The 19,417-nt window shown below is 37.0% G+C and overlaps 1 protein-coding gene across 1 annotated transcript in view; it reads right to left on the bottom strand.

Annotated features, from left to right (window-relative positions):
* The window catches only part of LOC150103107 (protein spire homolog 1-like), a 298,045-nt gene that overhangs the window by 148,774 nt on the left and 129,854 nt on the right, over positions 1–19,417 (bottom strand). Inside the window, exon 3 of the mRNA XM_090398095.1 lies at positions 7,901–8,179. Within this exon, the coding sequence (XP_090254221.1) occupies positions 7,901–8,179 (279 nt within the window). The remainder of the gene's footprint in view (positions 1–7,900; positions 8,180–19,417) is intronic.

A 19,417-nucleotide genomic window follows, 5' to 3' on the forward strand; every position in this document is an offset into this window, starting at 1 on the left:
GAATGCTTGCTAGTGACGAATTAATTCGTAAAGTCAGGAACTTCCTGTTTTCCGCTTACAAGTAGAGCCTCACCGGACCCTGCAGTAATTCGAAAGCAAAATCAGCGGAACAGGGTGGTTAATCTTTATTCTCGTGGTGTTCTATGTCTTCATTTTACACAAATTATGGACTCTACAATAGTGTTTTAAATAATTATTTTAATTTCCCGACGTTTCGACTTTCATATGAAGGTCATTATCTGGAGTATACACATATATACAGAGACAAACTAAATTACGTTTCACATAGTATGCTGAAGAGACAATGATTTGATCAACAGTTATTCTACTGGCCTGACCTCTAGTGAAATTAAAATAAAATTACAATAAATAAATGAAATAAAATAAAATAACTACACAAAGCTATATTCTATTTAAGACAACATCAGAGAAACATTCTTTCATATTAGATAGTTTTGTTACAGTGAAAATGATGTCCTAAATTAACGTGACAATTGTTATATAGATTTAGATTAGATTTAGGATCCTGGATTACCTATGGTTCTATTTACAATTAACTCTTAGGGAGAAAGGTTAAGTGAGTAGAATATGTGCCTTCCATATGTTTGGGATTTTTTGACCATCATTATTGTTAAGATTAGGGTGATTGATAAGAATCTCATAAGCTTCCTTAAATTTACGTTCATACCATGTTTTGGTGTGATGTAAACAACAGGTGCTTTTCCAGTCAATTCTAGTGACGGAAAAGTCACTAGAATTGTCCTGAAATTAAAGTGTTCAGGGCATGATCAGAAAGACTCTTGACCATAGTTATTATATTTAATGTGCCGTTTATGTTCCTTTTTTCTGATAGGAATTGGGCGTCCTGTTTCCCCTATATAGGGCAAATTATGGGTGCAATGAATACGGTATACCCCAGGCTGGGTCAGTGGAGGGAGTAGATCCTTGGATGTCTTGAATAAGTTCTTTAATTTTGCCCAGGTTGTATGGACAAAAAAAGTTATAAATTTATCGGAAATTATATATTAAAAACTTGTCTATATTATATATAAGAACTTGCCTACCACGTCAGTTCACACGTCAAGCGCAAAACAGATGAAACTCAGAAAACAAAAACAGCAACTCATGACAAATGACAACTTTCAATTGGATTGGTTGACACAATAACCAATCAAGGCCTCTTAAGTGATATTGTCTCAGAGCTCACCCAACCTCGCCTTCTGAGCGGTTTAAAAGTACTATACGCTAAGAATTTGACCCGCTACGCCATATGCACATCTTTTCAAAGGGCTCAAAGGTGTATGTATTTTGAACGCACACCCGGACTATTAACGCGAATGTGATGCAATGTTTACTCGTCGAAAGTGTCATCTTCATGAAGCAATAGTCTATTGTGTTTGCTTTTAGGAATCACGCGAAGTCTGGAAACAACAAGAGAGTCTTTAACGGGAATAAATGTAAAAATATAATATCAGTGATACCGTTATTCGGGGGAATATTCGCCCCTGATATATATATAGTTCCCGAGCCTCCGTAGCTCAGTCCGTATAGACGTGAGGAACCTTTATCTGCTATAAGTTTCAGTAAGGAAATACCGTGAGTAGACATATTACTTACTATTATAATAACGGAATTAACTCACGTAAATTATTCTTTATTCATAGAATTTTCGCCTGAGTATCACAGGCATCATCAGTACAGGTACAAAAGCCAATTAAATAATAACTGTTATATTCACAAAGCGCCACCTAAGTAGCTAAGGTTAAATTTCCTAAATTTATTTATAAAAAAAATTTTTTTTCTCAATATATATAAATATATATATATATATATATATACATATATGTGTGTGTGTATACAATTACAAGTTAGGAAAGATTTGCTGATTTATAGAGTACTATCTCCTACAAGGGGGAAAGACGTAGACCATCGGATCTGTTTAGGTTGGGGGGGGGGAGCGAAGTAACGTTTCGCATGTTTCTTTGTAAAGCCGTTCCATTAGGAACCGACTTTTGTCTTGTTTCACTGAACTCTATGTCTGGACTTGATGGCATGCTCTGCTAGTCCAGACTGTTCAGGTTCAAGGTACTGGATGTAACCGGATCAGAGTTAGAAGAACACAAGTCGTACATCCAGTACCTTGAACCTGAACAGTCTGGACTAGCAGAGCATGCCATCAAGTCCAGACATAGAGAGTTCAGTGAAACAAGACAAAAGTCGGTTCCTAATGGAACGGCTTTACAAAGAAACATGCGAAACGTTACTTCACTCCCTCCTAACCTAAACAGATCCGATGGTCTACGTCTTTCCCCCTTGTAGGAGATAGTACTCTATAAATCAGCAAATCTTTCCTAACTTAATTGTATACACACATATATATATTGAGAAAAAAATGTATAAATAAATAAATTTAAGCAATTTAACCTTAGCTACATAGGTGGCGCTTTGTGAATATAACAGTTATTGTTTAATTAGCCTTTGTACCTGTACTGATGAAGCCTGTGATACTCTGGTGAAAATTCCACGAATAAAGAATAATTTACGTGAGTTAATTCCGTTATTATAATAGTAAGTAACTTTATCTAGTATCTTTCGACTAAAGCCGAGTTAGCCGGTTTCATACGGAGGTAGGGGGGGGGATTCTCAAACGGAACTCGGGTTTTTCGTCCCCCAGAACAGGCAAACCATCCCCGTGAACACACGCATCCACAGACATAGGACACATCGGGAGGCTTAGGCTAACCACCTATCCTCGAGGCGGTCGCGGTTTCAAATCGTAATAGGCCGTGCCTAATACGAACGTAATAACAGGCCACTAGGCCTAATATACGTATAAGGAGGAGGATATATAGTTCCCGACTTTATGGCGCTTCCATAGCTCAGTCGGCTTTGGCAATGTCCATTGGATGGAAAGACCTAGACTCGAATCCCGTTTAGGAAAAAAAAAAAAACTATAATTGGGGCTTTTCAATTAAAGGTGGGTTAAATGATCTTCATACAGTGGTGGAAAGTTTTTCTACTGGAAACTCGGAATTTTCCTCCTTCAAAATAGGCAAACCGGCCTCGTGAACACATATCCACAGACAGAAAAATACTCGTCCTTAGGGGATACAGCAGAAAAATAGCAAGTTGCTGCATTGATTTCCTAAAATCTCTCATTAAGGGACTCAATCCGTCCCGGAGGGAAGAGAATTGGATTTGATATATATGTAAGCCCTGTTTAGTCCTGTGGAATGCACTATGCCGCCTCGGCTCAAGAAATTGCGCTCTATATTCGATTCCAGTCCCCGATAATGGATGAATAGGGTTTTTATCCTTGACACTAGAGGGCTTGTAATCCAGTAACTCACGACAAGCAACCCAGAACCCGCACTATTATAGACAATATATTGCGTTAGGAACCACGAGATGGCGGCAGTTGTATGTCATACTCATATATATATATATTATATATATATATATATATATATATATATATATATATATATATATATATATACACACACACACACACACATTAGGACACCCTAGTATCATGAAATGTCTAATTGATTGATTATGACGGCTTGGAATATTATATATACAGTCATCCCTCGACTTACGTTCCTTCGAAGATACGTCCGTGATCACATAATGGAATAAATAATATTTTCGACTATACATTCGAACAAGACGCAAGCGAGTGTAAAGTAAAAAAATTTTTGTTTTTATTTAGCAACAATGAATCACGCAACAATGCAGTGGCAACAGCGCATTCAGCGGCAACCTCCCTCGGTACGTGGCTTCAACAGTGCCTCTGTTGATTTTGTATTTAAATGTGATGTATTTATCATCACATTTAACCACAAATACATATTTGTGTATTTATCGCTAAATATTTCGCGATATTTTGTGCAACATGGCCTCTACATGCCCAATTAAGAAACCTAGTGAAGAAGCACAGAAAAAGAGGCGAGCAATTGATCTTGAAATGAAATTGGAAGTTCAACGATAGTGACGAAGCAACGACAAGGTAATATCGGTGATTGGAAAAGATCCTTCCATCATGCATACAGGACCTGAACCAAATGCGCATACCTCTTAGCACTATGACCATAACCACTAAGCCTCTTCAACATGTTGAATGAGAAAGCAGGACCCGATTACGACTACGAATTCAACGCTTCTTCCGGTTAGTTCATAAGATTCAAGGCAGCGTGTAATATGAAAATGTATGGTGAATTTGCAAGTTCCGATGAGAAGGCTACCAAGGAGTTTGTGGAGAAATTGGATAAAATTATTCCGGAGGAAAATTATTTGCCACAGCAAATATTTAAATGGATGAGACCTCCATGTTTTGGAAAAAAATGCCCGAGCGGACATTCATCCACAAAAAAACTAAAATTTATGCCTGTTTTCAAAGCTCTTAAAGACCGTGTTACGATTCTGTTAGGGGATAATGTGGCTGGATATAAACTGAAACCATTTGCGATACGGCAAATGGTTTCAGAACCTAGTGAGAATCCACGAGCCTTCAAAAACATTAGGAAGCATACTCTTCCAGTTCATTAGCGGAGATGTAAAAAGTCGTGGATGACTCAAAAATTGTTTGCGCATGCCAACTGCAGTGCGAGTGAAACGGAAAGGTGTTGTGAGAAAGAAAATGTAGAATTTAAAATTTTGTTGATTCTAGTTAATGCTCCAGGTCATCCGTCTTATATCGGTGATCTTCACCCCCAAGATCAAGGTCATGTTTCTCCCTCCAAATACTACTTCATTGTTCCAACCGATGGATCAGGGAGTTTTAGTAGTGTTTTAAGGTTTGTTATCTACGGAGAACTTTTTCACAAGCCATTTCTGCTAATGAAGGAAACGACCAGACTCTCATGCAGTTCTGGAAAGCATTCAATATTTATCATACTATTAAAAAGGAACGAAGTGATCTCTCAATGTATAAGTGGCATATGGAAAAAAAGACATTAAAAAGGTTTGTGCATGATTTTGGAAGTTTGAAAAAAATGAAGAACTTTGTAAATTGAGTGAAGAAATAGTGGGTCTAGCAAACAATCTGAATCTCGAAGTGATTGATGACGGGATAGTTCAACTCATAGAAAGTGCCCCCTGAAGAGTTGACCAGCGAGGAATTGGTTGAACTGGAGGAACAACGTGTTGCAGAAGAGGAAGAACGAGAAAAGGAAGAGGGGAAAAGAGAAACAAGGAGAGGTAGTTAAACAATTCACGGTGAAGGATCTTGTTCCCGATGTTAGCGATGTTCTCAAAATAGCTGAAGACATGAACCCAGATGTTGAACGCTAACTATTAGTAGAAAGGAAAGTACATGATGCGTTTTCTTGCTATAAACAAACTTATGATGAAAAGAAGAAGAGGAATAATAAAGCATAATGGACGTTTTCATAAAAAAAAAAACAAAGGTTACACTAGAAGAGCCGCAGCCTGGTCCTTCACATAGGAAAGGTAATGAAGATGTGATTGTGGATGAAGATTTGTGTGATGATTCTCCTGTTTTATAGTTGCAGTTACGCACAACACAATTTTATAATAAGGTTTAAAAATTAAAATGACAGCATACTTATTACTGTTAAGTCCCTAACCCTATAACTCTGTTGATTTAATGTATCGACTTACGTCCTGCCGGATCGAACGGAACCCCGATGTAAGTCGAGGGATGACTGTGTATATATATATATATATATATATATATATATATATATATATATATATATATATATATATATATATATATATATATATATATATATATATATGTATAATTAATAAATAATAATAATATTCCAAGTCGTCGTAATCAATCAACTAGATATTTCAGAATACCAGATTGTCCTAATGGCGTAATATCCTAGACAATACCGAGATCGTACTGAGCGCTCAACAGCTTAAATAGTAAATTGTGTGTGTCACCTCACCAAATGCCAACTTCGGCAATTAAAAGTAATTTCAACGATGCTAAGTAATGCTATCAGCACTCGAAATGTTGGACAAGGGCGAAATGCCAGAGCTTAATAAAAACCTTCAATATCTCATCTTCTGAAAAGATCAGTGGAAGCAAAGTATGTCAAAACATATGGTTTTGACATACTGAGAAAAGAATAAGGTCTTTTTCGTTTCCAAAAGCATACTGCAGTCGCTTTGGATTAAAAAAAAAGTTTATGTTAGTGACAGATAACAGTACGCACTGAGAAATCAATAAGGGCCCAATGAAAAGCATCAGGAATAAACCCACCGACTTGACTGAATACGTTACATCATATTCTGTTGAAAGAGTACAAAATTAATTGCATATCACTCTCCTTAGATCGCAGACCTGTCCTATTCTGTCAAATGTCATGTGCAACAGAAAGATAAGATGGCGAGGGTCTAATCTCACAGCTAGTATCCTATGTCTGTAGATATAGGTATATTCCTTGGTTCATTGTTATTCAATCTATACACTGGGAAGGATTTAACAGGCGACATGATTTGCTGATGACACGAAGATAGGTAGGCATGGGAAATAGGTGGGTATGGGAAAAATGGATGTCAGTAAATGCAGTCATGCACTTTGATGTGATTAGATATCCAATGTCGTGTTATATTGGTGGGATCTATATGTTACATATGCTAGGGATCTTGGAGTGTTAGTAGGTTAGGAAGTTGAAGTTCAAGAGTCATGTAGCAAAGATTGCAAACACACTCAAAAGTTTGCAAATAATTACAATGCCGAAACGAACGTTCACATGTAAAGATAAGGATGTCATTTTGCCTCCTGATAAAAGGCAGGCCTTGATAAGACCCTATTGTGCTCAGGTCTGGTCTCCTGGTTTCCGTGGTGTTTCTGGTACAGTGGGGAGAGAGAGAGAGAGTGCAAAGAAGAGTGTTAAAAATGATATCAGGATTGTGGAATACTGAGGAGACCTCAAAAAAGGTTGAAACCGGTCTGGGTAGTGACCCCACCCATAATGTATTGCAGTATACATCTTTTAGTGAGATGTGCTTTACATTATGAAAAATACTAAGAATAGTGATCAGAGCTTTTCCCACCTTTACTATGAGTTGCACCCCTTTAGACGAACTACGTTCAGGCGCAAACTTAACTGTTTGCTTACTTGGGATTAGGAGTAAAATAACTAAGTTTATAAAATTACTTAGTAACCCTAATATAATATAATATAATATAATATAATATAATATAATATAATATAATATAATATATATATAAATATATATATATATATATATATATTTTTTTTTTTTTATTATTTTTTTTTTTTTCCCGTCTAGCTGGACTCGAGCAACTTGGTAAGGGATTTCGCTACAGTAAAATGGACGAACCACCCACCAAGCACATACAATATTCGTTCATCATTTCGCTTTCATAACAATGGCGTCACAGCATATTTCGGTATATTATTTCTACAACCATGGCGTGAAAGACATGCCAACCTCTGCCCTCTCTTGTAAACCTTTTTCATAAATTTCGGTATAATTCCCCGGCATCAAATTTCATCAGTATCTATCAAGATGTTCAAGAAATGAATTCCTTTAGAAGATAATTAACGAAAATGATGGACAGACAAGATGTATATCTATGGCTTTAATTGGACGCCTAAAAAGATATGTGCGCGTTTTATTTATTCAGACGTTCTGAATATTATTCGTATGTATACACTTCTAAAACAGTAAAAAAGAACGTATTCATAACTTTAGAACATTCTGCATTTGTCAAAATAGTGAAAGATAAGATTTATAATAACATACATTTCTTTACTATGTTAAAATACGCGATAGTCAAAACTTACGCCTCGTCCCATCCCAGCCGAAGTATAATTTATGAATGGCAGTATACATATATAATATAACAAAAACATTCAGTTTTAACAGAACTGAACAAAAACATCCTTACTTCCATGACTTTAAGTAGCGTGAGGCCATTTTTATGCTTTTCATCATCCTCACCATTTTCAATAATATCTTCGCCCGAATCTCTTTCGATTCCTTCATCTGCATTCTGAGATTCCCTATCACTTCCTGAAGTGGAACTATCATCAGTATCTCCTTCTGAATCGGCCGAGGTCATCCGATCAATAAGAAGTTCAAGTGGTGGACTAAGTTTTCTTTCTTCATCTTCACACAGACCATAGTCAAGGGCATAAAAAATGGTAAGGCCCAATGATGTCACTAGCTAAAGAAAAAAAAAATCACATTTGATAAATCTGTAACTTAATATACAATAATTTACTAAATAATGTAAGGAAGTCTACTTTCCATGCCAATGTATTGCATTATCGTAGATGAGTTGTAATATACATAACGAGTTTTACTTGTTCAAGAAATTAAAATGTTTGAGGATTGAAAATATAGAATAAATGTTGAACTCATCACCATTTTCCTAATCAGAAATTTTAGTAACAGAACAAGTCATTAAAGGTTACGCTGTTTATTAAAATTACAGTCACGTATTTGAACATGTCCACGCGGTTAGCCTAGTGGCTTTGCGCTTCGCAACCATATGCCTGGGGAAGGAGTGTCCTAGGTTCGATTCCCGTCAACGAAGTGAGGAGCTTAAGGATCTGCCATAGCCAAGTTAGCCAGTTTTGGGCGTGGACAGTATGGTTTATTCCGTTAGTTTATTTGGGGTTTTTCATCCCGCAAAGCAGGCAAACCGTCCCCGTGAACACACGCTTTGACAGACATGGGATACTACCGGGAATAAGGAGTAACCAACCTATTCCGCGGGATTATCGGTTACGGAAACTTAAGCGGTAAAATGTGTAGGCCTGCGCGAAAGCATAACATACGATTTGAACACACGAAGGTAGTCCGAAAAGCTTTCGGCCTAACAATGAAAAAACGAATTTATAATTTCAAAATTATTTTTATTTTTCAACATAATCTCCCTTAAGACTAATACATTTATTCCAGCGATGCTCCAGCGCCATTATCCTGTCCCTGTAGTGGTTTTCAGTAATATCTGAAAACCACTACACTGCAATTACCTCTTGATTCGAACACACGAAAACAGACTGATATTACATATGAAAATTGTTAAGAAAACGAAATCTTAGTTTAAACTGGATGTAGAAATACTTAACATCGCATGCAAGTGTTCATACAACCCGCCCTCTTTGAAATAATACATATTTGCTATATGAAATTAAAAAAAATGAAGGATGATGATCTAAAAAATAAGATGTATATACATTCAGAATCAGACAATGCATTCGGATTCAGACTAGTAAATAACTAGTCTCATAGACTTCAAAACATGGAAAATGCACAATCTATTAATCGCAACAAAGAAGCAAAGAGCGATTAATAACAGCCATACAGCCACAAGACAAAAGTGATATTAAAAAAAAAAACAAAAAGCTGCTTACACTGCAGGTTTTGAATTAATTTTTGGCTGTCTTATAGAAAGATTTTTCAACTGTCATTTCAACACTGAACTTCGAAAAAAAAATATTGCATATTACAGAGTAGAATTCTAATACAGAATAAACCAACATCTGGAAATAAGATAAAAAAAAAGTTTCTATAAACTCCTCTCCCAGAAATGGAAGAGAGAGGGGGGGGGGGGGGTAAGCCGATCCGATACGATGAGATGATAAGATTTCTCATCAATCAGAAAAATTAGTATAGTAATATACTCACCCTAATATTAGAGTGATATATTATTTCATAATTATTATCATTATTATTTTAGTTTTAGGTGCTACATCCTGTTAATGTTCGTTTTAAGCTGGAAATATAAAAGAATGTGTACGAGTTCCTTAAAATGGATTGAGTATCACCGAGAAGACAAACATGACTGTTGAACAAATAAGAGATTAATTTAAACGCACTGTTTTAAATTTCTCCTATTTTAAGTAATAGAACAGTATCGTAGACTGGGTCTGAACACAAACTGGAAACACAATCCGTATTCTAATGACACTCAAACGCAACCAAAAGATTGCTTTATTCTTACGAAATCGAAGTGCCTAATATTAACAATGTATCAATAACAAGTTGGATTGTCGCTACTTTTTAAGTCACGACATGGTGTAAAATCGAGAAGTGACTGCAGCTAAGCCATACGGATTCGACCACTCTTGCAACAGAATATCTTGCACCCGTGAATTGCGTACTGCAACTCTATGTCACGCTCTCTGAACTATTCTTAAACCTTCTGGCTTGATAAAAACTAGCTTTGTCATCATCCAATATGACAAAGCTAGTTGAATGAATAGGAGGTCTGCGGTGATTGCAAGGCCAGACGACCATCGAGAGGTATTACACAGCATATCATACTTTTCAACAAAAGGCGTTGGCAAATACAGATTTACCACTGACTTCAAATGTAGAGGCAACACATGCCGAATCCAAACTAATGTGAGTGGTTTCAATTTCTAATGCTACCATTGCTTCCCACATCTCGTGTGGTGAATCCTGCCTCCAGTGATCTTGTGGTGGTGGTGATGATGATAAACTTTAAATTATTTTTTTCTGAATACAGTATTACTTTCATGTTACTCGTATTCTATCTTTAAATGCAAAATAGCTATGCTTATGATTTTCGAGCAGTTCGAGCCAATTATTATTACTATCAATCCCACACATTTGTGAACGGAAAACCGAAGCACCCGAAGCCAATCTCAAAGCCAAAGTCCGAAATCAACTCGATGTTAAAAAAAAAAAAAAAAATATATATATATATATATATATATATATATATATATATATATATATATATTTATACTAGGGGGATCCGCCCCATGACGTCTACGGCGTCCCCCCCGTGTTCCGGACTGGTAGGCCGGTTCTCCTTGAATTCCGATGACTAGAATTTTGAAGACTCGACACTCAGGGTAGCCCCTGAGTTTCAAAACGTTTCAAATAACTTGACAAAAACGTTACGGCCTACATCCGTTTCAAGCCGACGTCACATCCGTTTCCAGTTTCAGCTTATTTTATATATATTTAATCTACTCTATACTATAAAATGATAAGCTGAAATTGGAAACAGATGTGACGTCGGCTTCAAACGGATGGAGGCTGCAACGTTTTTGTCAAGTTATTTGAAACGTTTGAAAGTTAGGGGCTACCCTGAGTGTCGAGTCTTCAAAATTCGAGTCATCAGAATTCAAGGAGACCCGGCCTTCCAGTCCGGAACACTGGGGGTCGGGCGCCGTAGGCGTCAGTGGACAGAGCCCCCAGTATATATATATATATATACTGGGGGGGTTTCCTAGTCAGCGGGAGGAGCCCTGACTAGGATCAAATATATATACTAGGGCGATCCTAGTATATATATATATACTAGGGGAATCCTCCCCCTGACGCCTACGGCGCTCCGAACTGGTAGGCTGGTTCTCCTTGAATTCTGATGACTTGAAATTTGAAGACTCGACATTCAGGGTAACCCCTGAGTGTCGTGTCTTCAAAATGGGAATCCACCCCCCCCCCCTGGCGCCTATGGCGCCCAACCCCCGTGATCCGGACTGGTAGGCCGGTTCTCCTTGAATTCCGATGACTCGAATTTTGAAGACTCGACACTCAGGGTAGCCCCTGAGTTTCAAACGTTTCAAATAACTTGACAAAAACGTTACAGCCTACATCCGTTTCAAGCCGACGTCACATCCGTTTCCAATTTCAACTTATCATTTTATAGTATATATATATATATATATATATATATATATATACTAGGGGGATCAGCCCCCCCCTGACGCCTACGGCGCTCCGAACTGGTAGGCTGGTACTCCTTGAATTCTGATGACTTGAAATTTGAAGACTCGACATTCAGGGTAGCGCCTGAGTGTCGTGTCTTCAAAATGCCCCCCCCCCCCCTGGCGCCTACGGCGCCCAACCCCCGTGTTCTGGACTGGTATGCCGGTTGTCCTTGAATTCCGATGACTCGAATTTTGAATACTCGACACTCGGAGTAGCCCCTGAGTTTCAAACGTTTCAAATAACTTGACAAAAACGTTACAGCCTACATCCGTTTCAAGCCGACGTCACATCCGTTTCCAATTTCAGCTTATCATTTTATAGTATAGAGTAGATATATATATATACATATACATAAAATATATTTAATATATATATATATATATATATATATACATATACTAGGGACCTTCCCCCTGACGCCTACGGTGACCAACCCCCCGTGTTCCGGACTGGTAGGCTGGTTCTCCTTGAAATCTGATGACTCGAATTTTGAAGACTCGACACTCAGGGTAGCCCCCTGAGTTTGAAAACGTTTCAAATAACTTCACAAAAATGTTACAGCTTACATCCGTTTCAAGCCGACGTCACATCCGTTTCCAGTTTCAGCTTATCATTTTATAGTATAGAGTAGATATATATATATATATACACATATACATAAAATATATTTAATATATTTAAAATATATTTAATCTACTCTATACTATAAAATGATAAGCTGAAATTGGAAACGGATGTGACGTCGGCTTGAAACGGATGTAGGCTGCAACGTTTTTGTGTAACGTTTTTGTCAAGTTATTTGAAACGTTTGAAACTCAGGGGCTACCCTGAGTGTCGAGTCTTCAAAATTCGAGTCATCAGAATTCAAGGAGACCCGGCCTACCAGTCCGGAACACGGGGGGGGGGGGGCGCCGTACGCGTCAGTGGACAGAGCCCCCTAGTGTGTATATATATATATATATATATATATACTAGGGTTACAGCTTACATCTGTTTCCAGTATATATATATATTTCCAGTATATATATATATATATATATATATATATATATATATACAATGGGGATCCTAGTATATATATGTATATATATATATATATATACTGGGGGGTTTCCTAGTCAGGGCTCCTCCCCCTGACTAGGATCAAATATATATACTAGGGGGATCCGCCCGCTGACGCCTCGAACTGGTAGGCTGGTTCTCCTTGAATTCTGATGACTTGAAATTTGAAGACTCGACATTCAGGGTAGCCCATAAGTTTCAAACGTTTCAAATAACTTGACAAAAACGTTACAGCCTACATCCGTTTCAAGCCGACGTCACATCCGTTTCCAATTTCAGCTCATCATTTTATAGTATTGAGTAGATATATTACGGCGCCTAACCCCCCCCCCCCCCCGTGTTCCGGACTGGTAGGCCGGTTCTCCTTGAATTCTGATGGCTTGAATTTTGAAACGTTACACAAAAAACGTTACAGCCTACATCCGTTTCAAGCCGACGTCACAACCGTTTCTACCAGTCCGGAACACGGGGGTAGGGAGGCGGAGCCACCTAGTATATATATGACTCAACACTCGTGTCGAGTCTTGAAAATTCGAGTCATCAGAATTCAAGGAAAACCAGCCGACCAGTCCGGAACACGGGGGTTGGGCGCCGTAGGCGTCAGATCCCCCTAGTGTGTGTGTATGTATGTATATATATATATATATATATATATATATAATTCAGTCAAATTTTCACTCCATCTCCTGTCTGATAAATTCGTCAAATAACTAAACGATTTATAACTACGGTATCACGACGCATCTCTTCCAAGCATACAGTAAATCTCTGAATACCTTCCAATCTCTTGAGACCCATTAGAAAAATTAAAATTTAGACTTAATTAAATTTCTGTAGAGTGACCTGTAAAAATAATTCAAACGATTACTTTGTTTTAATTTTCCGAGAAATAATTATTTCGTCCTGTATCAGTTTTTTTTTTTTTTTTTTGCAAATTTTTACTTTACCTGAAATAACGAAAGCTCTTTTGCTTTAGAGACTAAACATTGAACTTTTTCAAACACTTCAGGTCTCCATATAAACATGGTGGTAAGTTATACGTAAATGATTAATTAATTTTTTTAGGTAGCTCCGAACCTTTGGTTTTCGAAATGAATTTTAGTAATTATCCTTATATGAAATTTCATCAGAATTTGTTGAAATGACTTGGGCCTTAATAGTGGGTCACTGAGAGATGAATATATGAACAGACAGACACGATCTTCATATAATGCGTTCTATTGGACTTTAAAAACGTCAAATACTATTACATGCAGTATCCATATCATTTGTGTGAGCCTCCATTTAACAGAGCAGGTTTCGATAATGTCCTTTGATTGGAAAGATCCGAGTTCGAATCTGTCTAGGATACGAAGAACTTTTATCAGAGCTTTTTCGAGTGAAGGTGAGTTAATCTGTTTCATAAAGAAGAAAAAGGATTTTCCCTTCGAAACTCGAGTTTTTCATCCCGCAAAACTGACACATCAGAGCATTAATTAAGTTTCAAATAACTCCATCTTTCTTTACTGTTTATACCAAAGCACAGAACAACTACAAGGAAACCATCTAATCTGAAACGGATTTTGAAATAAGCTAAAAGCAGGAAACTTTCCTCCTGTCCAAACGGCAGTCATGCCTTCTGGTCTTCTGCCAAAGCTTCCGGCCGTAACTGTCGTCCAGTATTATTCCCACCCTTGTTATACTCGATTGATTCTATTGCATCATAACCCATAGAAGAAACTAACCTTATGATCTTTTGCTTCTCCAATTCCTGTATGTCTGACAGTGGCAAACGTCCCATAACCATTGTAAACATTCAATGCACAATGCTGTCTTTGACCTTTCGCCAAAAAGATATCAGAAGAATCTTGTTCAAATTGGACAACAACAACAAAAAAAAAATTCTCCTGATGCTGATGGCATTTCTCCAATTGTTCTACAATGTACTCCAAAGTTAATTACCATTTTATGTTGCCGTTTTACGCTTTCATACTTCACTAGCATCTGTCCAGCAGCTTGGAAACTAATCCACGTACAACCCATTTCTAAAAAGGATGGCAAATCCTTACTATCAAAACACCATCCAATTCCTCTCGCTTCAGTTCTCTCTAAAGGACTGGAAAGAGCCATCAAAACAATTCCTATACAACGACAGCGATCAACTAATAAACGACCGCCAATATGGATTCCACCACTGTCGATCAATAGGACATCTGCTTAATATGCTTACCTATGTCACCCATTTCTGAATAAATACCACAAAAAAGTTTGAAACTTTCGTGACCGGTTTGAAACTCCCAAGACTTTTAATCGGGTATGACACACGAGTAAGTTATATTAAGTAAGTTCCCATCATTGGATATGTCCTGTGACTTCTACAATTCGGTTGTCGGCTTTCTGGTTGGACGCACGATATATTGGAAGAGGTTTCCTAATCTTTTAACTATGCTAGTAATGTTGGGGAGATTCTACAGGGCTATGTTCACTCACCCGCCCACCCTCTTTCTTCTATACATCAATTACCTCTTCTAGTTGACTGGCAACCCATTACACTGCTTTTCTTTTGTGTAGTACACAAATCGCTGTAAGCTCTAGAACAAAAACATCTACTGTCCTGAATTCTGATTTCCAAATCATTCTTCATTGGGTTCAGATAATCTTGTCGGTTTTTAACACTGGCAAATCTGCTTTTTTTTTTGGAAAAAAAGACGCGTTTCTTCTAGTCTTACTCTTGACAACACCCATATCTCTAGATAAGATGAGATCTTTTTTCTTGAGATTATTCTAACATCAAACCTCTCTTGGCATAACACATTACAACTATTGCCTCCTCAGCATTCAAAATATTATGATGATTTTTTCGCTCAAGGCGTTATTTACCTCTGAACAGCTATTAACCCTGCACAAATCACAAATCCACCCAATGAATACTATTCTCACATTTGGGATGGTGTCCTAAGAGCTCCCTAAAAATACTGGACTCGTATACAAAGGAGCAATTAGGTTAATTAGCGATTTCTCACCAATTCACTCCATTCTCACACAGGCGTTCACTTTCCGATTTTTGCATCTACAAATGCTTCCATGCAGTAGTGAGCTATAAGGGGCTCGCGTGAGCCATTTGTTAAATTTTTCTCAAATTTGCGAGCCCCTTGTTCTTCTTGTTTAATAATCTTGTAGAACCAGAAAATACCACCGCGGAATGTATACATGCTACTATAATTGCTACTTTAAATTCATATGGATTTTCTGATAACTATATAAAAACTCATTTCATTGCATTTTGTTCTGGTGGAGCTAGTGTAATGTTAGGAAACAAATCAGGTGTTGCAATCAAACTTCTACAAAAATCACGTTGTGATTTGGCATTGCGCTCATCGTTTACACTTAGCATTAGACGATTCGATAAAAAAACATTAAAGAAATAAATCATTTTGAAATATTTATGGGTAAATTATATGCTTTTTATCATCAATGATCAAAAAATCAACGAGAATTAAATACGATTGCAAAAGACCTTGGTATCGAAATTTTAAAGATCGGCCGTGTGTTTGGACCACGATGGGTAGCTTGCAGTTTGCGAACGGCTCTTGTTTGTGGAGAAATTACCCAGCTTTATGCGAGCATTTTGCATCGAACGATAAATATAAGGGCTTTTTAAACCGACTTCTCAATTTGGAATTTTTTAAAAGATCTAGCATTAATGATTGATATCCTACAGGAATTATCATATTTGTCAGAAGCTCTACAAAGTCGCAATATAAGTATTATAAAGACTAAGTTAGGCCTTTTTTTATTTTGCTCGACGATGCGAGCCCTTTGTTAAAATTTCCATACGTCACCACTGCTTCCACGGCCACTGTTTACCTGAACTGGCATCAATAATTCCTCTACTTTCTGTTAAATAAATACACGCATCAACTATCCAACACTCCTTCATAGTTCAACTTCAAACCTAAAGAATAAATTTTTCCTCCTCATTCATACCTTCAACTGATGCCCTCTGGGAGTCTCTCATCTTATGTTTTTCAAGGAATAAATATAGTCCACAGTTCTTCAAAATAAATGTGAACAAGTTCTTTCTTGTTCATTCAAAGTACTAACATACCAGGTTGACCAACCTGTCATGTATGCGATGATCATAAAATAAATAAATAAATAAAAATTCGAGCTACTTGGCCGGGACAGGCCATTGAAGCTAACATGATATGGGAAAACGGGATATCATCTATGTACTATTTTTATAATACTGCATGATTTAATGAGAATATATTTTTATAAGAGAAACTTTTTATAAGTGAAACTCCATTTTTTGTCAATTCTTCCCACTCGGAAATCTGGTGTGAGTTCTAAAATCTTTTTTTTTTTTTCATAAGATTAGGTTTTAATATTTAATACGAGCCTTCACAGCATACAGCGGTAATATACAATGAGTTTAGCATGGAAAAAAATTAAAAGTTAATGAGATTATGTTCCAAAAACAATAATAGTAATAAAGATGATAAAATATATATTATTATGGTTTATATTTTATTCATTTTGAATAAATCATGATATTTAACATAACATTCAAAGCGATGACACAGAAAGAGTTCAGAAGACCAAGATGCAGAATGAAATTACTGGGACCCTTTTTTACAAGCGCACAAACCTGACAGGGTCGTTCCGGCTCAGTGCTCGTGCTTGGGGCATCCCCCTTGATGACATTGTAACTATGTCCCTGCTTTGGCAATATTTTAGTAGCGGAACTTGTGCGTTTCGTATTTTTTTCCTTTGTATTTCTCCTCAATGTGTAATAAATTATAAAATTCCACAACGATTACGGTGGGTGATATCAAAATGGCTCTAATTATAGAGGAATCAAGTGAAAAAGAAGAAAATAATGATATGAATGAAGCTGTATCCATTATTGGAAAAAATCAGAGGAAGCCTACATCAGTGAAATTGTGATTCAAATCTGTACAGTTATGTCGCCACCCACACTTCCCATAAAGGGCGTTTATACCAATTGTGACTGTGCTCACAGGTGTTTCCTGTGTGGCAACACAGCGTGAATCCTCATCCTTACTCTGACTGTGGAGAAAGTAACAGAAGCATTCATCCATGAGGCTTTAACCTTACCAATGTTTACTTTCATCTACAGCTGCAGGAAGCGAATTTTTTCGCTTCATTTAGGAGACGGACAGACTGAGGCAAGAGGGTGTCCGTATGCAATTAAGCAGATATCCACACTAAGAGCTGACGCATAGATAAGTCACGTGTATGTAACTTGTTACGTCTATTCTAGGAATGGATACTACTTCGCAAGAGGAAATTGATATAAGCATGAACACACATAAAGAGGATAAATATGATGTGCTATTAAAACCATACTTATATAGTATGGTTTTACTTACTGATGCTAATACTTGATTAGTATTAACATCAGACAGATTCTTATAGGATACCAAAGTTGAAACTGCTACTGTGAATGAAAAACAAGTGAAGATCAAAAGTACATTCCATTTTAATAATAATGAGTACAAATTACAGAAAAAATTCAAGCGTATATTATTGGGATTCCATTTTTTTAATTAGTTTTAGAAATTCAGCAACTCAGAAAAATCGACCGTAGAACTCATATTATCTCATACAATAACAGTAGGGTAACGAGGATATGAAGCGCCTGTGGCAAGATGCTAACTTGTGCCCCCTAACCCAAAAATGACAAAAAATTTTGAAAAATTTAAATGTAAGAAGTTAAATTTTACTAAATGCAACATGTTAAATACTTACTATTAAACCCATCAAAACGAGTTGCAATGTGTTACAGAATTTGTGTGTCTAAAGCGGCGTATTGCCGAAACTTAAAAATACAATATAAAATAGCGGACTTTTATATCTATTTATTTATTTTTATTTTTTTATGTTTTGCGCCCCAAACCTAGTTGCGCCCGTGGCGAGGGCCTCTTTCCCCACGCTCTCGTTACGGCACTGTACAATAATACGGATTAAGGTTTAGGAATACGAGATAACAAAAGTTCTCTGCCATACTGTCTCCTTTCCGCCTACCCTACTTCCATTGAGGAGTAAAAAAAGACGTTAGTGGAAATTTTTTACTTATTATCTAGAAATTCCTTAGCTTCACTGCATAATGTACAATGTGATGACGTACTGAAGCTGTTCTAAAATATCACACTCGTCAGAAGCATATCCTAAAATCCCACTCCCACCTGAAATATAAGAATGGCAGTTATCCTTCAACAAAATAACATAAAAAAACACTCGTAGGTCCTTTTCAGCTGTGAGTCTCCGAGCAGAAGAATATGGGAAAAAAGTTAGACAATTGTAGGTGCTTCAATGGGCGCGTTAATGTATGTTACACAACCATTGATACGCACACTAAACGAAAAGCAGTACGACTAGTACAAGATTACATCATGGGATACGGCTCATACACCAAGGGAGCATTTCAAACCACCGGCGCTCAAGGATAACTTGAGCGCTGGTGGCTTGCCGGTGGTATTAAATAAATAATAGGTATTGTTTCTGGGAAAATTCCCATGTTACTCCTCTAAAATAAACTTTTATTTTAATGGCTAATGCAGCCTGCTTTCGTTTAGAAGTGCCCCTATTTTTTACAATGTCATATTGGCTACCCAAAAATTAGGATACGTACTGAAGAAAT

Source organism: Typopeltis vanoorti, chromosome 9 (assembly GCF_054136105.1).
Source record: "Typopeltis vanoorti isolate ZY-2024b chromosome 9, IOZ_Tvanoo_1.0, whole genome shotgun sequence".
Lineage (NCBI taxonomy): Eukaryota > Metazoa > Arthropoda > Arachnida > Uropygi > Thelyphonidae > Typopeltis > Typopeltis vanoorti.